Below are 16,595 nucleotides of genomic sequence, written 5' to 3'. Positions count from 1 at the left end.
GTGATTAAATTTTGTATACAACAATATCTTTTAATAAATTATTTTTCTAATAATTAAATTATATTTTTATTAAAATATCCTTTAAAATATTTTGTAATGGTTAATTTTTTTTTACTAAGATACTCTTTGCTCCGAAGGTTATCTGAAACATTGATTTGGACCTAGGAGTGGCAAACGGGCCTAAACCCGCGGGCTAGCCCGCGTAACCCGCCAAAAAAGGCGGGCTGGGCTGGAAAATCGGGACCGCCAAATAGCAAAAGCGCGCCTAACCTACACCGCTTAAACTGCGGGTTTTGGCGGGGCGGGGCGGGGCGGGCTTCCCCGCCGGGCTGAAATTTTTTATTTTTCTTTTTTTATTAAATAAAAGAGTGATTATTATTATAAAGTTAAAAGTATACAAATTTCAAACACTTTTTTTTGTTTTTGTTTTTATTCTTCTTTTAGTTATTAACTTTTGTTTATCTTATTTTACAATTTTTCATATTTGTTCAAATTATATGACTTATTTTTCAAAATAAAGATAGTTCTATTGACAAATATTATTTTGAACAATTTTATTGAAGTTAAAAATTAAAAAAAAAAGATAGTAAAAAAAATTATATTATAATTTGACTATTTTTTAATTTGATTTTTTAATTACTATATTTTAGTTCACTTTAATGAGTGTTATTTAAAAAAAAAACCAAGCGGGCTAACCCGCCGACCCACCAATCCGCCATAAAATGGGACAGACTAGCATTTTGAACCCATTTTAGTTGGCAGGACGGGTCGGTCCATCCCGTTTATGGGACGGCCTAGGCGGGGCGAGTTTGGGCGGACTTGCCACCCGTAATCATCGTGAGAACGACATTCACTCACCGTAGTATTACTTGATGTAATTTGGTCAACTTGTCAATAATACAAGCATATCAATTTTGGTTCAATAGTGTACTTTACATAAAAGTGTATTTGAAACTATTTTTAAAATCAATTTCATTTGGTTCGAAATGAAATAAATGAAGTATATTTAAATTTATGTAAAATAAAAATTAAGTTGATTTAAATATTTATATAATAATTTAATTTTTATTTATCCCATAGTTTTTCATCACTACTAATAAACACCCCAAAACTGTTACCTCAAATTTGATCTTAATTATATTGTAAATTTCATATATTTAAAAATCAAACCAATTCTTAAATTTTATCTATTCCAAATATAAGATTTGATTTACAAATTAAATTATTTCCAGTTATTTGAATTTTCAAAGACACCCTAAAGAAATACAAGAAATACTTTAGTAAAGAAAATTGATCATCAATGTAATATCAGAGAGAGCTGATGTAAACAGTATGTTCAATTATGTCCATGCTACTTTAAAGGTTATGTTGATTAGAACGAAGAATGTCGGATATTGATCACTAATTTTCTCAATATATTGAGTATCTATGAAGGATTAAACAAATAAGAATATAAAACAAAATGTACTCTCTAAAATAACAGTTTTGTTAAAAATCGTGATATTTTAAATTTTTTTATAAAATAAAATAAAAAATTTTATTATTTTCCCAAATCCTTAGGCAAACTTCTATATTTTTATAGAGTTCGCCTTATTCTTCGGCGAACTTCAATATATTTTTTTATAAATATCAGATCGGGGATGCTATGCATCCGTGTAATTATGTAACCAAATTGGTCCAACACTAAAAAAACCCAATACCATTAAATGAAATGTGAAATACATGCGCCCAATACACACGAAATCGCCCAACGCTTCTTTTCCCCACGCTTCTTCTTCTTCTTCTTCTTCTTCTTCTTCTTCTTTTCACGCTCGTTTACGCACGAAACGTCTTCTTCTTTTTTGCGTTCCTCATTCTCCTCCTTTTTCGCGTTCCTTCTTCTTCATGTGTTTTCTCCTTATCGTCATTCTTTTATTGTTGTTGCTGTTGTATTTTTTGTCTTTTCCTCCTTCTCTCTCTGGTGGGGAAGCAGTAGAAGGTGATAAAGAAGAGTTTTGAATAGTACAGAATGAACCGAACACAGACTCATGGTGAACCGAACACAATACTCATAGTGAACCAAAATCTTAGTTATGGTGAACCGAAAACAATACAATTATATAGTACTGAGTGAATGAAACATAATCCATTATATAAAATCAAATTCAAACAAATTCTGCCGATTGAACCGAACACAATACTCATGGTGAACCGAACACAGTACTCATGGTGAACCGAAATCTTAGTTATGGTGAACCAAAAATAATACAATTGTATAGTATTGAGTGAATGAAACATAATCCATTATATAAAATCAAATTCAAATAACTCTGCCTACAATTTACATATTATCAATTCAATTCAATTCAATTTAGTACACCTCCGTCCATTTAATTCAATTGAAATTAGCAATTACATTCCATTCAATTCGATTCAAAATTGAATAATCCAGACTTTGTCAGTTTGATTCGTTTTAGAAGAGTAATCGCTCTCCTGTTTACCAAAAAATTATGAACCCCTAAACACTGAATTCTAAACCCTAAACCTTAAACACTAAAACCAGAACCCTGAAACCATAAACCCTAAATCCCTAAAACCTAAACCCTAAACCCTAAACCCTAAACTCTGAACTCTGAACCCTAAACGCCAAACCCTAAACCCTGAACCCAAATCCTGAACCCTGAACTCTGAACCCTAAATGCTAAACTCTAAACCCTAAACCCTGAACCCTATCGTAAATCCTAAACCCTTAAAATCCTGAACCCTGACCCCTAAACCCTAAACTCTCAACTATGAACATGATGAACCAAAATTAATACACAGGGCGAACCAAAAGTTTGAAACACACTGAACCCCTGTACACTGAACCCTGAACCTATAAACTCTAAACCCTAAAACCCTAAACCCTGAAATCCTATCGTCATTCTTTTGTTGTTGTTGCTATTGCATTTTTTTTGTCTTTTTCTCATTCTCTCTCTGGTGAAGAAGCAGCAGGTGAGGAAGAAGAGTTTTGAATAGTGCAGAATGAACCGAACACAGTACTCATGGTGAACCGAACACAGTGCTCATGGTGAACCAAAATCATAGTTATGGTGAACCGAAATCTTAATTACAGTGAAACAATTATATAGTGCTTAGGGAAGAAAATAGAACATATTGGTCTAATTTTTGTTAGACTCCTTTCTGCGGACCGAACCGAAAACATGAAAGTGATTAACCACCTCTTTAGTACTTACCGAATTGAAAAGTTACTCACATTTACTCAGAGTTACTCACAATTACTGACACTCACAATTACTCACAGTTACATATTATCAATTCAATTCAGATGTAGATCACCTCAATCCATTCAATTCACTTCAAATAAAATTAGAAATTTCATTCTATTAAATTCAATTCAGAATTCAATAATCCAAACCTCATTAAATTGATGCGTTTGAGAAGAATCATTAAAATCACATTCATTCAACTGATTTGAAGTTGATTCATTTATTGCTTCAATTTAAAAGTGCAAATCGAAAAAGAAAATGAAGAAGAAGATGAACGACGAAGATAATTGCGTTGAATCAATTCAGATCCATAATGCAGAGAAAAAAACGCGAAAGAGGAGACAACGAATTTAATTAGGTTGAAGAAGAAGAAGAAGAAGAAGAAGAAGAAGAACGCGAAAGAGGTTTACGTTGAGAAAGGTAGATCACGCAAAATAAAGATTCGTTATATAGGTTATAAGAGGCGCGTGTAAAACAAATGGGGGTGTGGGAGCGTGGAGTGAAAGTTATTTGGATACCATCCATGTAATTTTTACATGGATATAGAGCTTTTCTCATATCAGATTGGTTGAAGAAAAAAAAAGTTAGAAGGTTAATAATAGTAACCATTATCATCGTCTCTAGAGTACATAGGAGTACACAAGAATAAGTCGTATTTTTTTGGGAAGTAATGATTTTTTTATTTATAATTAAAGAAATCCTTGTTAAATATGGCTTATTCTTGTGTACCTTTGTATTTTTTGAGACGATGATAATGATTGCCATTGACGCCAGCGATATTAAAGAAACCATGCTTATTGTTTGTGTCTTTTTGTTTATTCTTATATACTGTTTAAAAACCTATATACTATTTAGAGAACAATGATAATTGGTTTAAAAGTTTAGATTTTCAAAAATTTGGGTGAAGTTCGCCAGACTAGACAAATTCTATATTCACAGAGTTAGACGAACGCACATTAAAAAAAATCGTATTTAAAAAATAAAAGTTAATCGAGTTTGAAGAAATAATAATTTTTTTATTTTATTTTAAAAAAATCCGAATATTTTTTTAAAAATTTAGATAAAATTAACTATAATTAATCCAAAAAATTTAAAATAAATTATAGGAGAGTTGTTTAGAAATTATAAAAGAAGGTCCGTTTAAAAATTTATGGTTGGTAAATAAATTATTTACATGCACAAGATATAATTTTTCCTCAATCTATTCATGACTATTAGAGCAATTCAAATTGGTTTTATACTTTGTTTTTTATAGTATCTCCTAACTTAATAGGTTAAGGACTAATCCGTCGCGAATCTGAACTTCATTTAAGGGTTTGTTATTGGCCAATGAATTGCTGCGTCCAACAGATATTATATTTTTTTTTTTTTGGTTTCCCACGGTATCCCCCAACCCGGCAGGTCAAGGACTAATCCGCCGCGGTACTGAGCTCCATTTAAGGGTTTACCGCTGGCCAATGAGTTGCTGCATGCACAAAGCGGAATTCAAACCCCCGACACTTGCTTAAGCGGACTAGTGAGCTAACCACTAGTATTATACTTTTATTCCATCATTGGAGTTTTATTTGTCGGGAATTGTAGGCCACCTGGTCTGCACAACAAAAAGCCTATAAAAAATTAGCAGAAAGTCCAAATTCACGAAGCCCATGGAGGTTTCTCGACACTCACAGAAGCAGCATCCTCATTCACCGCCACATTCCAGAGCTTAATATAGCAACCGCTTCCTCCCCTGAGATTTAGTAAATAGGGTTTCATTACCCAAAAATAAAAAAAAATCACAAAAAAATCTAATTCGGAAACGGTACCTGATTTTCCAATGGAGTCCACCAAAGAACAACACGGGTTACTGCAGCAGATTCTACCCCCGCGCCTCGAAGACGCAGGCCTTGAAGATTGTGCTCTTCCGCCTGAATCTATCCACCAAGCATTCCTCAAAGCAGCCTCCGCCGTGAAGTCTGCCGCCGCGATTTTCTCCGATGACGATGACGAGACCGCCGGAGATTGCGTCAACGACCCGTGGCCAGCCGCAGCCGAGGGAACCTCCGACGCCGTGATCGGGATCGAGCCGAACGAGCCGCCCGGAGCATGTGCCATCGAGAAAGGATGCGAAGAAGGCGGCGATGAGGTGAAAGTCTCTGGTGGAAGCGGCGGCGACGAGGTGGAGGAGGTTGTGGATGAAATTGTGGTTGGAGAAGGAGCTAAATTGGGAGAAGGTGAAGAAGAACCTTGCATTGATGAATTGCAAGGTTTGGGAATTGAAGATGATGAAAGGAAGAATAAGAAGAAAAATGGTGAAGAAGAAGAGAAGAAACCTACTTTAATTGAAGGCTATGTATGAAAGGTTTTTGTTCTGGGTAGCCCTGGTTTTTTGTTTTCATTTTAATTCTCCGTTATTAAGAAATTGTACTTGTTTGTTTTGTAAACTGTAGCTGCAAATCTGCAATGTCAATGTCTTTCTTTCTTCAAATCATGAGGTGGATTTTCTTTTCCTGAGATTTTTGTTTGAAAGAGAGTATCTCTTTGATTTTCAATGAATTCAGTCTAGTTGTATTAGAGCTGTTGTTGAGATCAGAATCAACCCCAATTTGTAACAACATTTGTAAATTAATGTTAGATATTAGAAACGTCGTGTATGGTGACAGCTTCCATAAGATCATAATCTACGTCCTGCTTGTATCCAATAATTTCTGAGGAAATCAAGTCCTTAGAGCTGAAAATGGGTGCCTCTAATTTAGGCCCTATTAAATGTGTTATGAAAAATTGAAAATGGTGTTTAGATGTGTTTCAACCTTCAAAAGCATCTAATATTTTCCCATAATTGGACCAGAAAAAAGGTATGTGGTAAAAGCCAAGAAATAAAAGATAAAAATGATGCCGGGGAGTCCTAAGTGGAATTCCGAATTCTATTGATAATTTGATATGATCTTAACAAACTCGAACATACAACCCGAAGTAACAAAGGTACACATCTTCATGCTCCCACAATCATCAATGTTTCTAAAAAAATCATTGTAGCCAAATGAAGGCGCATCAAAGTTGTTTTTGATAGTTCAATAGATGGCGTCATTTTAAACCAATGGGTTTTTTTTGGGTCAGAGATCCGGGCCAAAACTGGTCTGATCTGGGCCAAAACTGGCCCAGACCCAATACAGAAACTCGAAGGCTCCAACTCCATCCGGAAGTCAAATTAATTTGAGTGTATATATAATATAGTCAAAAAATAAATAAATTACATATATATGCACAAATACAAATCAACCTGGGTTGATTGAGTGGTCAGCTCATTTGTCCGCTTAAGCAAGTGTCAGGTTGATCGAGTGGTTAGCTCACTCGTCCGCTTAAGCAAGTGTCGAGAGTTCGAACTTCGCCTTGTGCATGTAGCAACTCATTGGTTAGCGGCAGATCCTTAAATGGAGTTCGGATCCGCGACGGATTAGTCCTTAACCTGTCGGGTTGGGGGACACCGTTTGGGTAAAACAATATATATATAGTTAATTTTAATATATAAATAATATTTTTATTTGATAGTCAATGAATTATAACTCAAATGATAGGAAATAGATTCTCTTAATTGTTAAAAAAAATTGAGAGTGTAAAGTGCGATCTTTAACTCTTCATTATTTTCTCTCTCATATTTATTCTTGGTCACACTCATAAAATTAGGGAAAAGCTCTGCATACAAGCCATAGGGCTTGTACGCTTTACAAGTTCATTAACAATAAACCCGCAAAACGCGCTGCAAGGTCTACGTCGAATACACGCGCTATATAAAGATCCCGCGTATATATAACTACCAAATTTAAAAGATTTGTTTCCTTCTTCGTTCTCCTTATTTCTAGATTTGTTTCCTTCTTCGTTCTACTTCTCATTCTTCTTCTTCTCGTTCTTCTGTTTTTGTAACTCCAGCTTCGTTTTCTATCGATTTTTTGTTTTCTGAAATCAAAGTTTGAACTCGTTTTGAAGATAATGGATAATTCAACCTCAGATTCTCAGCTGAATCAGGGCGAAGTGGATTATGAATTTGAATCTAACGAAGTTCTTGAGGTTTGATTTACATACGATTACTCTAAATTTTGTTGCAGTAATTTGTATAGCATTGTGTAGCTGAATAATTCGTGAACATTGACTGTGAGACTAACGCGTCAACATAAATCTGTGGATTGAATGTAATGTATTAGTTTTGATTGATTATCTGGAATTTTTAGCAGATGCTCGGGTATAGATCAAAACTTTTTTGGGTGTATTTTTTTCGGAAGTGTGGGTGTATTTACAGTTTATGCCTTTTTCTGTTATTTTAGTTGAGTTGTTGTCGTTCAGGTGTATTATATCAGACATGATTGGGTGTATTTTTAGTTTTTGTCATTGTGTATTCTGCAGCCTGTGTGTTTATAGCTTATGGCTTTTGTTCTCATTTTAGTTGAGTTGGTGCCGTTCGGGTGTATTATATTAGCAATGATTGGGTGTATTTATAGTTTTTGACATGGTGTATTCTGCAACCTCTCTCTGTTGTTGATGACCAGTTTGTTCTGAAGGTTGGAATGACCTTTACCAACCTTGAAAATGTTGAAAAATTTTACAGGGACTACGCCAAAGCTGCAGGTTTTTCTACAAGAGTTCGGAGCACAAATAGGAAGGGAAACGAGATTAAGAATCAATTGATTACATGTAGCAGAGAGGAAAAATAAAAATCTAAAATATCTCCGACCGAGAAGACGAATCCGACAGCCGGTTTAAACTGTCCTGCAAGAATTTATATACACACATTGAAGGATGTTGGTGCTTGGATCATTTCAAAGGTTGTGATGGATCATTCACACCCTTGCTGTCCAAGTAAAGCAGAGATGCTCAAACAGCACAGGGAACTAAGCATGTCCATTCGTCGTACAATAGAGAATAACGAGGAGGCTGGTATCAGACCAAGCAAAACTTACCAATCATTTGTTGCGGCTGCCGGGGGTCACCGCGAGTTAAATTTTATTAAAAAGGATGTGAGGAATTACATTACCAGGGAAGTGCGGAATGTTTCCGAACAAGAAGATGCAAATGAATTCGGGAAATATTTGTTAAGAATGAAAGAGAAGAATCAGAATTTCTTTTTTGAGCTTGAACTCGAGGAGGATCAATCGATTAAGTTTGCTTTTTGGGTCGATGCAAGAAGTAGAGCTGCCTTTGAGTATTTCGGAGATGTTATTTCATTTGACACCACCTACAATACAAACAGGTAACAAACTGTCCCTTTTTATGATTCTAAATTAATGTGTTTTATGAATCTGCCGCAGAGGTGTATATTTAGGTGTTTTTCGGGTGTATACAAAGTATTTGTTGGGTGTACGTAATGATTTTCCATTCTGCACTATGGTAATTTGTTTCAGATATAATTTGGTTTGTGGTTCCTTTGTTGGGGTGAATCACCATAGTCAGTCAACACTTCTCGGATGCTCTTTGATGAAAAACGAAGAAATTGAATCATTCAAATGATTGTTTCAATGTTGGCTTCGTTGCATAGGAGGAAATGCTCCGAAAGGGTTTCTCACCGATCAATGCGCATCAATAAAAAGGGCTTTAGAGGCCTGTATGCCAACAACAATTCACCGTTGGTATATTTGACACATCATGAAGAAGATTCCAAGCAAATTAAACGGGTACAAGGGACATGCATATATTGAACAACAAATGAACGAAGTTGTTTGGAACTCTCATAACAAAGACTCATTTGATAGGAATTGGAATGATTTTCTGCTAAATTTTGGTCTTGTGGACAACAAGTGGCTTTCAGGTAGTGTTGGGTTAAAATCTGCAGCAGAGGTATACATTTAATCTTTAACCGGTGTATTTATAGTCTATGTTTGGGTGTATTATGTAGATCTCTATGCAAACCGTCATATATGGGTTTCAATCTATCTGGATCACCCCTTCTGGGCAGGGATGAGAAGCACATAAAGGAGCGAGAGCATGTATTTATTTTTTAACAAGTTTATTACCCAGAACTGCTCGCTTATTCAATTTGTCAAACAATACGATAATTGCCTCGGAAGCAAGAAGCAAGCAAAGAGAGAATCAGATGCTGCAGAATTTTATACGGTCATACCATGTGCAACCAAATCCTCCATTGAAGCTCAGTTTCAAGATGTGTACACTCATCAAAAGTTTAGGGAAGTCCAAGCGCAATTCCGAGGAAAGGTGAATTGCATCACTAGATTAACGAATTCTGCTCTAGGCTATTCAGTATATGAGGTTGGAGAACAAGTTTCCAGCTCAATATTCAACAAGTTTGTGGTTACTTACGACTCAGTTGTAGCCGAGATAAAATGCCAATGCTTATTATTCGAGTCGAGAGAGATACTGTGTCGTCACGCACTAAGCGTGTTAAGCTTTGAACAAGTAAGTCAAGTGTCACCTAGATATATACTGGAACGATGGAGCAAGAAGGTAAAGAGGCGACACACACACATCAAGAGCAACCACGACGAGCCACTGTTGGAGCCAAGAAGCAAGAGGTTTGACCAATTGGTTTTTCGTTCGCAAAATATATGTGAATTTGCATCCGAATCAGAGGAGCTGACTGCAATTCTGCACCGTGCGTACGATAACGTCATGGCTGAGATGGAATCATTGAAAGCCAAAAGAAATGGCACATCTTCTTTATCTCACGAAGATGCCAACTTGGAATCTGTTAACGAGCTTCAAAGCTCCCCAAGGATTCGAACAAGAGGACGTCCAAAAAATAGGCTAGGTTCAAAGTTGGACAAACAGATTGCAAATGCCACAAAGAAGAAGAAAACGAAAGTTTTAAGCGAGGTAAAAGTGATGTTCTTTAAATTTGTGGTGATTGAGTTTATTTTTCTTGTTAATAGTTTAGCTAATATGTGAGTTTGTTATATTCAGATAAACCTGTTTGATGCTGCATCAGTGGTGCATTCAAATTCCAGCCAATATCAAGGACATGTTATGAATTATCAGTTCAGGGTACCAGCAGCATGTGACAACTCTTTGGGTGTATAGTTACATAATATAGGTGTAAAAGCACTGTTCTTTTGGGTGTATTTTTGTGATTTTATTGTGATTCACATTTTACATGTAGATACATATATATTCTTCAGAATCTTATTTTTTTTGTTATAAAATACTGTTTGTTTTTTTTACAATGGTTTAAGGGTTTTAGATATTAGGGTTTAGGGTTTTAGGGTTTACAGGTTAGGGGGTAATGGTTTAGGTTTTAAGTGTTTAGGGTTCAGGGTTTTAGGCACAAAGCATCAGGGGAGATAGATTTCAGGGTGTATATTCAACTTTCTTTGGGTGTAAAAAATGGCAGGTTATAGATGTACATTTGATTTGATGTTTTCCTTGATATTATAGTACCTGTAATTCATACATTTTGAATACAGCACACATAGTTTAATTATTGAAAGAAATTTCACAATAAACTGCATTATAATTATCAAATATTTACAACATGTCTTCTATTTGTTACAAGACTATATAAAATTTACATTAAGTAGTGTCAACATCCTGAGAATCTATTTGACAATATGAACTCAATAACAACGAGGATGGCTTGGACAGTCTGATTGCACTACTTCCCCTAATAGCTTCATGTTTGTCTAGATTCATGTCATGAAATAGAATCCGGGAAGCATATTCTACTCTAAAGTGGTCCACCTTGTACTACAGTAAAAAAGAATATTCTGTTTAATCAACCATGTTAATTGAATAATGTAATACAGATTTATTTAGTTTTAAACATATTTACCTGAGTCCAATTGTCCCACTCATACTTTCGCCTCTTAATGTTTGCGGACTCAAATATCTCAAGCCACTTCATTAGTAGATAGCACAGTCATAGCTAAAAACAAAAAAATAAATTATAAATTACATATAAGAAAGTTTAATTTTCAGAGTGAAAGATTTATAGCTTGTCTTTTGGCCCGAGATGTGAAGGTATGGTACTACAATTTCCCTGTCCTTGTCCTTTGATTTCAAAGGTGCCCCTAGCATATACTATAATTCGTGATATTACGTATCCCTTAAAACACAAAACAAATCAATAATAAATGAAAATTTCAATAAAAGGATACACCCAAAGGAGTTAATAGTTACTCCTTATATTAAACAGAAATACACCCAACTATATATATACAAAACACAAAAGCAACTTACAACAAATGTATTCAGCACAGTTCTCTCTTCGGTAGGAGATTTGTTGTGTACTGGGTCGACTATATAAAATTTCTTCTTTCTTGTATCAGCGATCCATAACCACCAATGATGTGAAGGGCAAACAGGTGTAAATATATGAAATATGTTCAGATTGAACACTATTTTAGTTTATTTGGTACATAAGTAAAAAATAGTAATAAGTAGTTTTAGAGATAAAAACTCACATAACGATGCGATTTTAATTTTTGAAGGTCCAAGAAGGGTATGAACATTGGGTAGTTGGTGCAGTATTTTGTAACCCACACTTACTAACCGGCAAGTGCACCGGGTCGTACCAAGTAATACCTTACGTGAGTAAAGGTCGATCCCACGAGGATTGATGGATTAAGCAACAGTTATTGAGTGATAAGCTTAGTTAGGCAAGCAGAAATTGGTTTTGAGATGTTCAAAAAGTTTAAGTGTAAATTCGGAATATCAAAGACAGGCAGATTAATAAGTTGGAAATAAAATATTAGAGAAAATAGTTAAGATTTCAGAGTTATCTATTTTTCCAAATTTATTTTCTTACTAACTATTTTAATCGTGCAAGATTTAATTTCATGGCAAACTATATATGACTAGACCCTAATTCCTTAGACCTTCTTAGTCTCCTCTAAAATTCATTAATTGCCAATTCCTTGGTCAATTAATTCCAATTAGAGGGTGATGATCAATTTCTAGTTTATATGCCAAAAGAATTCTAATTATCCAAAAATAAGGAGATTATATGTCACGTATCCCTTTAAATACAAACAATTAAAATTCAGTATAATATGTTTTCAAGCTGTTGTTCAAGTAAAGAGCTTTTCCAAGTTTTACAAGAACTCAATTAGAACTTGGGCCATACTTCCGTTCCACCCATATTTCATAAAATGGATAACGAAAACAATTATTGAAATATAAATTAAGACATGAATTAAATTAGAAAGATCAAACAAATAAATCCATACAAATAGACAGAGCTCCTAACCTTAACAGTGGAGGTTTAGTTGCTCATGGAATGTAGAATATAAATTTGTATAGAATTCCCTAATGGAATCCCTCTAATGTAATGTCCCTAACAGAAGAGAAGTCTTCCCTTTTTATAATTAATTCTAATTAATTTAAAATCTAATATTTTAAATTAAGATAATATCTTTTCCTATTTTAAAATCAAATTTGAATTTAAATCAGAATTAACTAACTACTCCGCATCTTGTAACGTGGGGACCACTTGGCTTCACTGGATCTGCGCCTAACTTGGGTGCTAAAATAGGGCCCAGAAATCACCCCCAGCGGTTTCTACGTTTTCTGCACGTGGCGCATGTCACGCGTACGCGTCAGTCACGCGTACGTGTCGATAGTCTCTTCCGCAAGTCACGCGGACGTGTCGGTCATGCGTCTGCGTTGCTGAGCAAATCTTCAAATCACGCGTACGCGTCAGTCACGCGCACGCGTCGCCATGGAAAGCTCCAAATCACGCGTACGCGTCAGTAACGCGTACGCGTCGCTCCTCGCTGAAATCTCTTTTGATTCTTGAGCTGCAGAAACTCCATCAAATCTAGTCGAATGCTACCTAAAATAAACAAAATTGTAAAAGACTCAAAGTAGCATCCATATTGGCTAAAAGATAATTAATTCTTTATTAAACTCAACAATTTAGATGCAAATTCACTAGGAAAAGATAGGAAAGATGCTCACGCATCACAACACCAAACTTAAACTGTTGCTTGTCCTCAAGTAACCAAAACTAATATAAGCTTATGATGTGAATTTGCATGAGAATGAGAGTTCGATTAAGCTCATGTCTCTTTTTATAGTAGGGTTTATAACTGTAATCCTGAATAGGTTTGGCATCTCACTCTCTTTTGAATCAAGAATGTTATTATCGTTCGGAATTAGAATCCGGATAATATTATGAATTCTCTGATCTTTATATTTCAGTTTAATCCTTGAACACAACAAAATTTACTTTAATTTATTTTTCTTTGGTGCTTTGCACCTTGAGCCTAGCCGTGACTTTAAATATTTTGTCTCAAGCTTTACTTGACACAGAAACACCACAAGCACTTAACTGGGGAACTCTCTTTGAGTTTGATTTTTCTTTTAATTACTCCCAGACAGTGGTGCTCAAAGCCTTTGGCATACTCTGTTAAATGTAATTGATCTCGACTCTAAGTGTTCTGTCTCAATGATTACTTGACACAATCACACCACAAGCATATGACTAGGGAAACAACTCTTTGAGCTTTTAATCATATCTGATGCTCAGAGCCTTGGACCTTGCTTTTATTATTATTTTTTTTAATTTATATATTTTTTTTTCTTTTGCTGTTTCTTTTCCTTCAAGGATTAAATTTTTGTTTATTTCAGAGAAGTCATAGTAATTCTCTAAATTCCTATTCCTTATACATCAACATCCACTGATTCAAATTCAAATATGCACTGTTCATATCATGCATCCAAAATTACAATTAATACCACCACATTTATGTAAATAAGATTATTCTTAAAATTAACTCAATTTCTCATGCAATACATCACTTCTTTTTCTTTTCTTTTTTGCTTCAAGTTCAGTGAGTGGTACATGAAACATCTTTTCAGCATTAAAGCAATTAAAAGAAACCTAATCCTAGGATTCTAACTAATAAAAGATCATGCAACAGACAAAGTAAAATAGTAGAAAAACGGAACATAACATAGAAAAAGAGGGGAAGAATAAAAATGAAAGGAACTCAACCACCTTAGTTATCCTAGCTGTCACTTTATTCTTCAGGTTGTGCTCCTCAATGAAGATGATTCACCTCCCTTTTGTTCCAGAAAACCAAAAAGTGCAGCGTCAACACCAAACTTAAAGGTTTGCTTGTCCTCAAGCAAAGAAGAACTGAAAATAGAAGAGACAAATATTATGAGGGAAAAAAATAAAAGAATAAAAGAATAAGAGAGAATTAGGATTGGGAGAGAGAGAGAAAGAAAACTGGGCGGCGCAAGCGACGCGTACGCGTACGACACCCGTACGCATGGGTCGCGAATGTTCTTAATGACGCGTTAGCGTCAGGCAAGCGTCCGCGTGCCCTGGATTATGTGCGATTTGCGCGAAGCCAGCCGCGTGCCCGCGCGACTTTCTGTTCGCATGGCTTAGGAACCAAAATTTCATACGACGCGTTCGCGTCACACACGCGCACACGTGGATGGCCAAATGTGCAATTGACGCGGCCGCGTCAGGGACGCGTCCGCGTGACCAAATTTGTGCTTCTAGCACATTTCCTGCCCCAAGCCAGCACAACTCTCTGCCCAAATACTCTTTTACGTCGAATTTGCAGGTCACGCGTCCGCGTCAGTGACGGCTCCGCGTGAATGGTGAAAATCACAAAGGACGCAAACGCGTGGGGTACGCGAACGCGTGGGATCGTTTATGCGAAAGGCTCCATTCTGGCGCCACTCCTACGTAACTCTCTGTCAAATTTATTTTTCACACACACCCCTCTGACGCGTACGCATCAGCGACGCTTGTGCGTCGTGTGCACATTTTTTTTGAGCTTGAGGTGTTTCGGTTCCTGAGATAAAATAGCTGCATGATCAGAAAATTAGTAAGAACTCAATAAAAATAAAATAAATGCGAAAACTACTACTACAAAAAATAACTAAGAATGAAAAGAAACGATCATACCACGGTGGGTTGTCTCCCACCAAGCACTTTTAGTTAAAGTCCTTAAGTTGGACATGTGGTGATCTCCTTGTCATGGTAGCTTATGCTTGTACTGATCTAGGAATCCCCACCAATGTTTGTAATTCCAATGGCTACCGGGATCCCAAACCAGGCGTATAACGCCTTTGAGCAAATTGAAGCAAGTGACAAGGCCCCAAGAGAGTTGATTGTGGGAATGAATTCCAGGGTCACAAATCTTGCTTTTACGTCCGTCTTCTTGTGGATCACCATTATTTCCACTTGGTGGCAAGCAATCTGAATTCTCACAGAGACATCCAAACAACCTTCTAGACCCATTTAAGTGAGCTCTACACTAATCCTTGCACTTTGATTTGGAGCATGCAACCATATTGGACCTTGCTTGACAACTCTTGCCACTAACCATCTTCCTCTTACTCTTAATGCCACAAAGAGCTCTAAGTTGACCATCCGTCTCTAGTAGTCCATATTCAAGTGGGAAAGTAAGGATTAAGGGTAGGAATTTTATCCACTTGAATGTTGTATTGGATGGTGATGGCTTTGGGAAAGGTCTTGCAAGTTCCACTCCCTTGTCTTCTTCCTTGAATTCTTCGATTTCTTTGTAAGCTTCCTCAATTTCAACCTCTTCTTCTTGGTAGCTGTCTTCTAATTCAATCTCTTCTTTATTGCTTCCCAAGGGTATGTGAGGTTGTGCATCTTCCTTCTTTGTGGGTGCATCTTCCTCTTTTGCTTTTGCATCTTCCTTTTCTTCCATGTGTGAGGATGGAAAGTTCTATAGTTCATTGGAGTATAAACTCCTTTGATTGATTTTCTCACTTTCTTCCATAAGATCTTGCATTATATCTCTTGGGAAGGAATTTGCTTGCTCCTCTTCCTGTGACTTGATAATTGACTGCACATGTTTCTCTATATTTTTGACACTTGTCTTTATATCATGTAGGCATTCTTTCATGAGGAGCTCAAGATCTGATGGTATTTGAGATGAATAAGGAGATGGTGGCTCTTGATATGCATAAGAAGGAGGTGATGGTTCTTGATAAGTGTAAAAAGAGGATGGTTCTTGGTATGAATAGGGAGATGGTGGCTCTTGATATGGGTAGAAAGGTGGTGGTTCTTGGTATGGATATGAAGATGGTGGTTCTTGATATGAATATAGAGATGGTGGTTCTTGATAGTTAGAATATGGAGCATTGAAGTTTCTTTGGTTTTGACTTTGCCAACCAAAATTTGGATAGTTCCTCCATCCACCATAATATGAATCACTACTTGGGTTTGAGTAGCAACCTGTGATCCCTTTCCATTATTTTTTTTAGCACAAAACACCAAAAAGGATTAAACGCACCATGTGGTAAATAGGAAAACAAAGAAGAAAGAACATAATTCTAAGAATTAAATAAAACTAACTAGGAAACACCAAACTTAATTTCAAAAATTAAGAAAAATATTGATGCTATTTATTTATTTAATTTTTTCTTTTTTTTATA

The 16,595-nt window shown here is 35.9% G+C and overlaps 1 protein-coding gene across 1 annotated transcript; it reads left to right on the top strand.

The window, feature by feature from the left end:
• Window positions 1-4,843: 4,843 nt before the first annotated feature.
• On the top strand, window positions 4,844-5,822 carry LOC107471252 (uncharacterized). The gene has a single exon (XM_016090703.3). It carries the CDS (start codon window positions 5,065-5,067, stop codon window positions 5,584-5,586), a length of 522 nt encoding a protein of 173 aa, XP_015946189.1. The 5' UTR covers window positions 4,844-5,064; the 3' UTR covers window positions 5,587-5,822.
• The last annotated feature ends 10,773 nt before the right edge of the window (window positions 5,823-16,595 follow it).

The sequence above is a fragment of the Arachis duranensis genome, chromosome 10, assembly GCF_000817695.3.
Source record: "Arachis duranensis cultivar V14167 chromosome 10, aradu.V14167.gnm2.J7QH, whole genome shotgun sequence".
In the NCBI taxonomy this organism is placed as follows: domain Eukaryota; kingdom Viridiplantae; phylum Streptophyta; class Magnoliopsida; order Fabales; family Fabaceae; genus Arachis; species Arachis duranensis.
The sequence above is the reverse complement of the archived record's forward strand: the minus strand, read 5'-3'. Positions and strand labels throughout refer to the sequence as shown.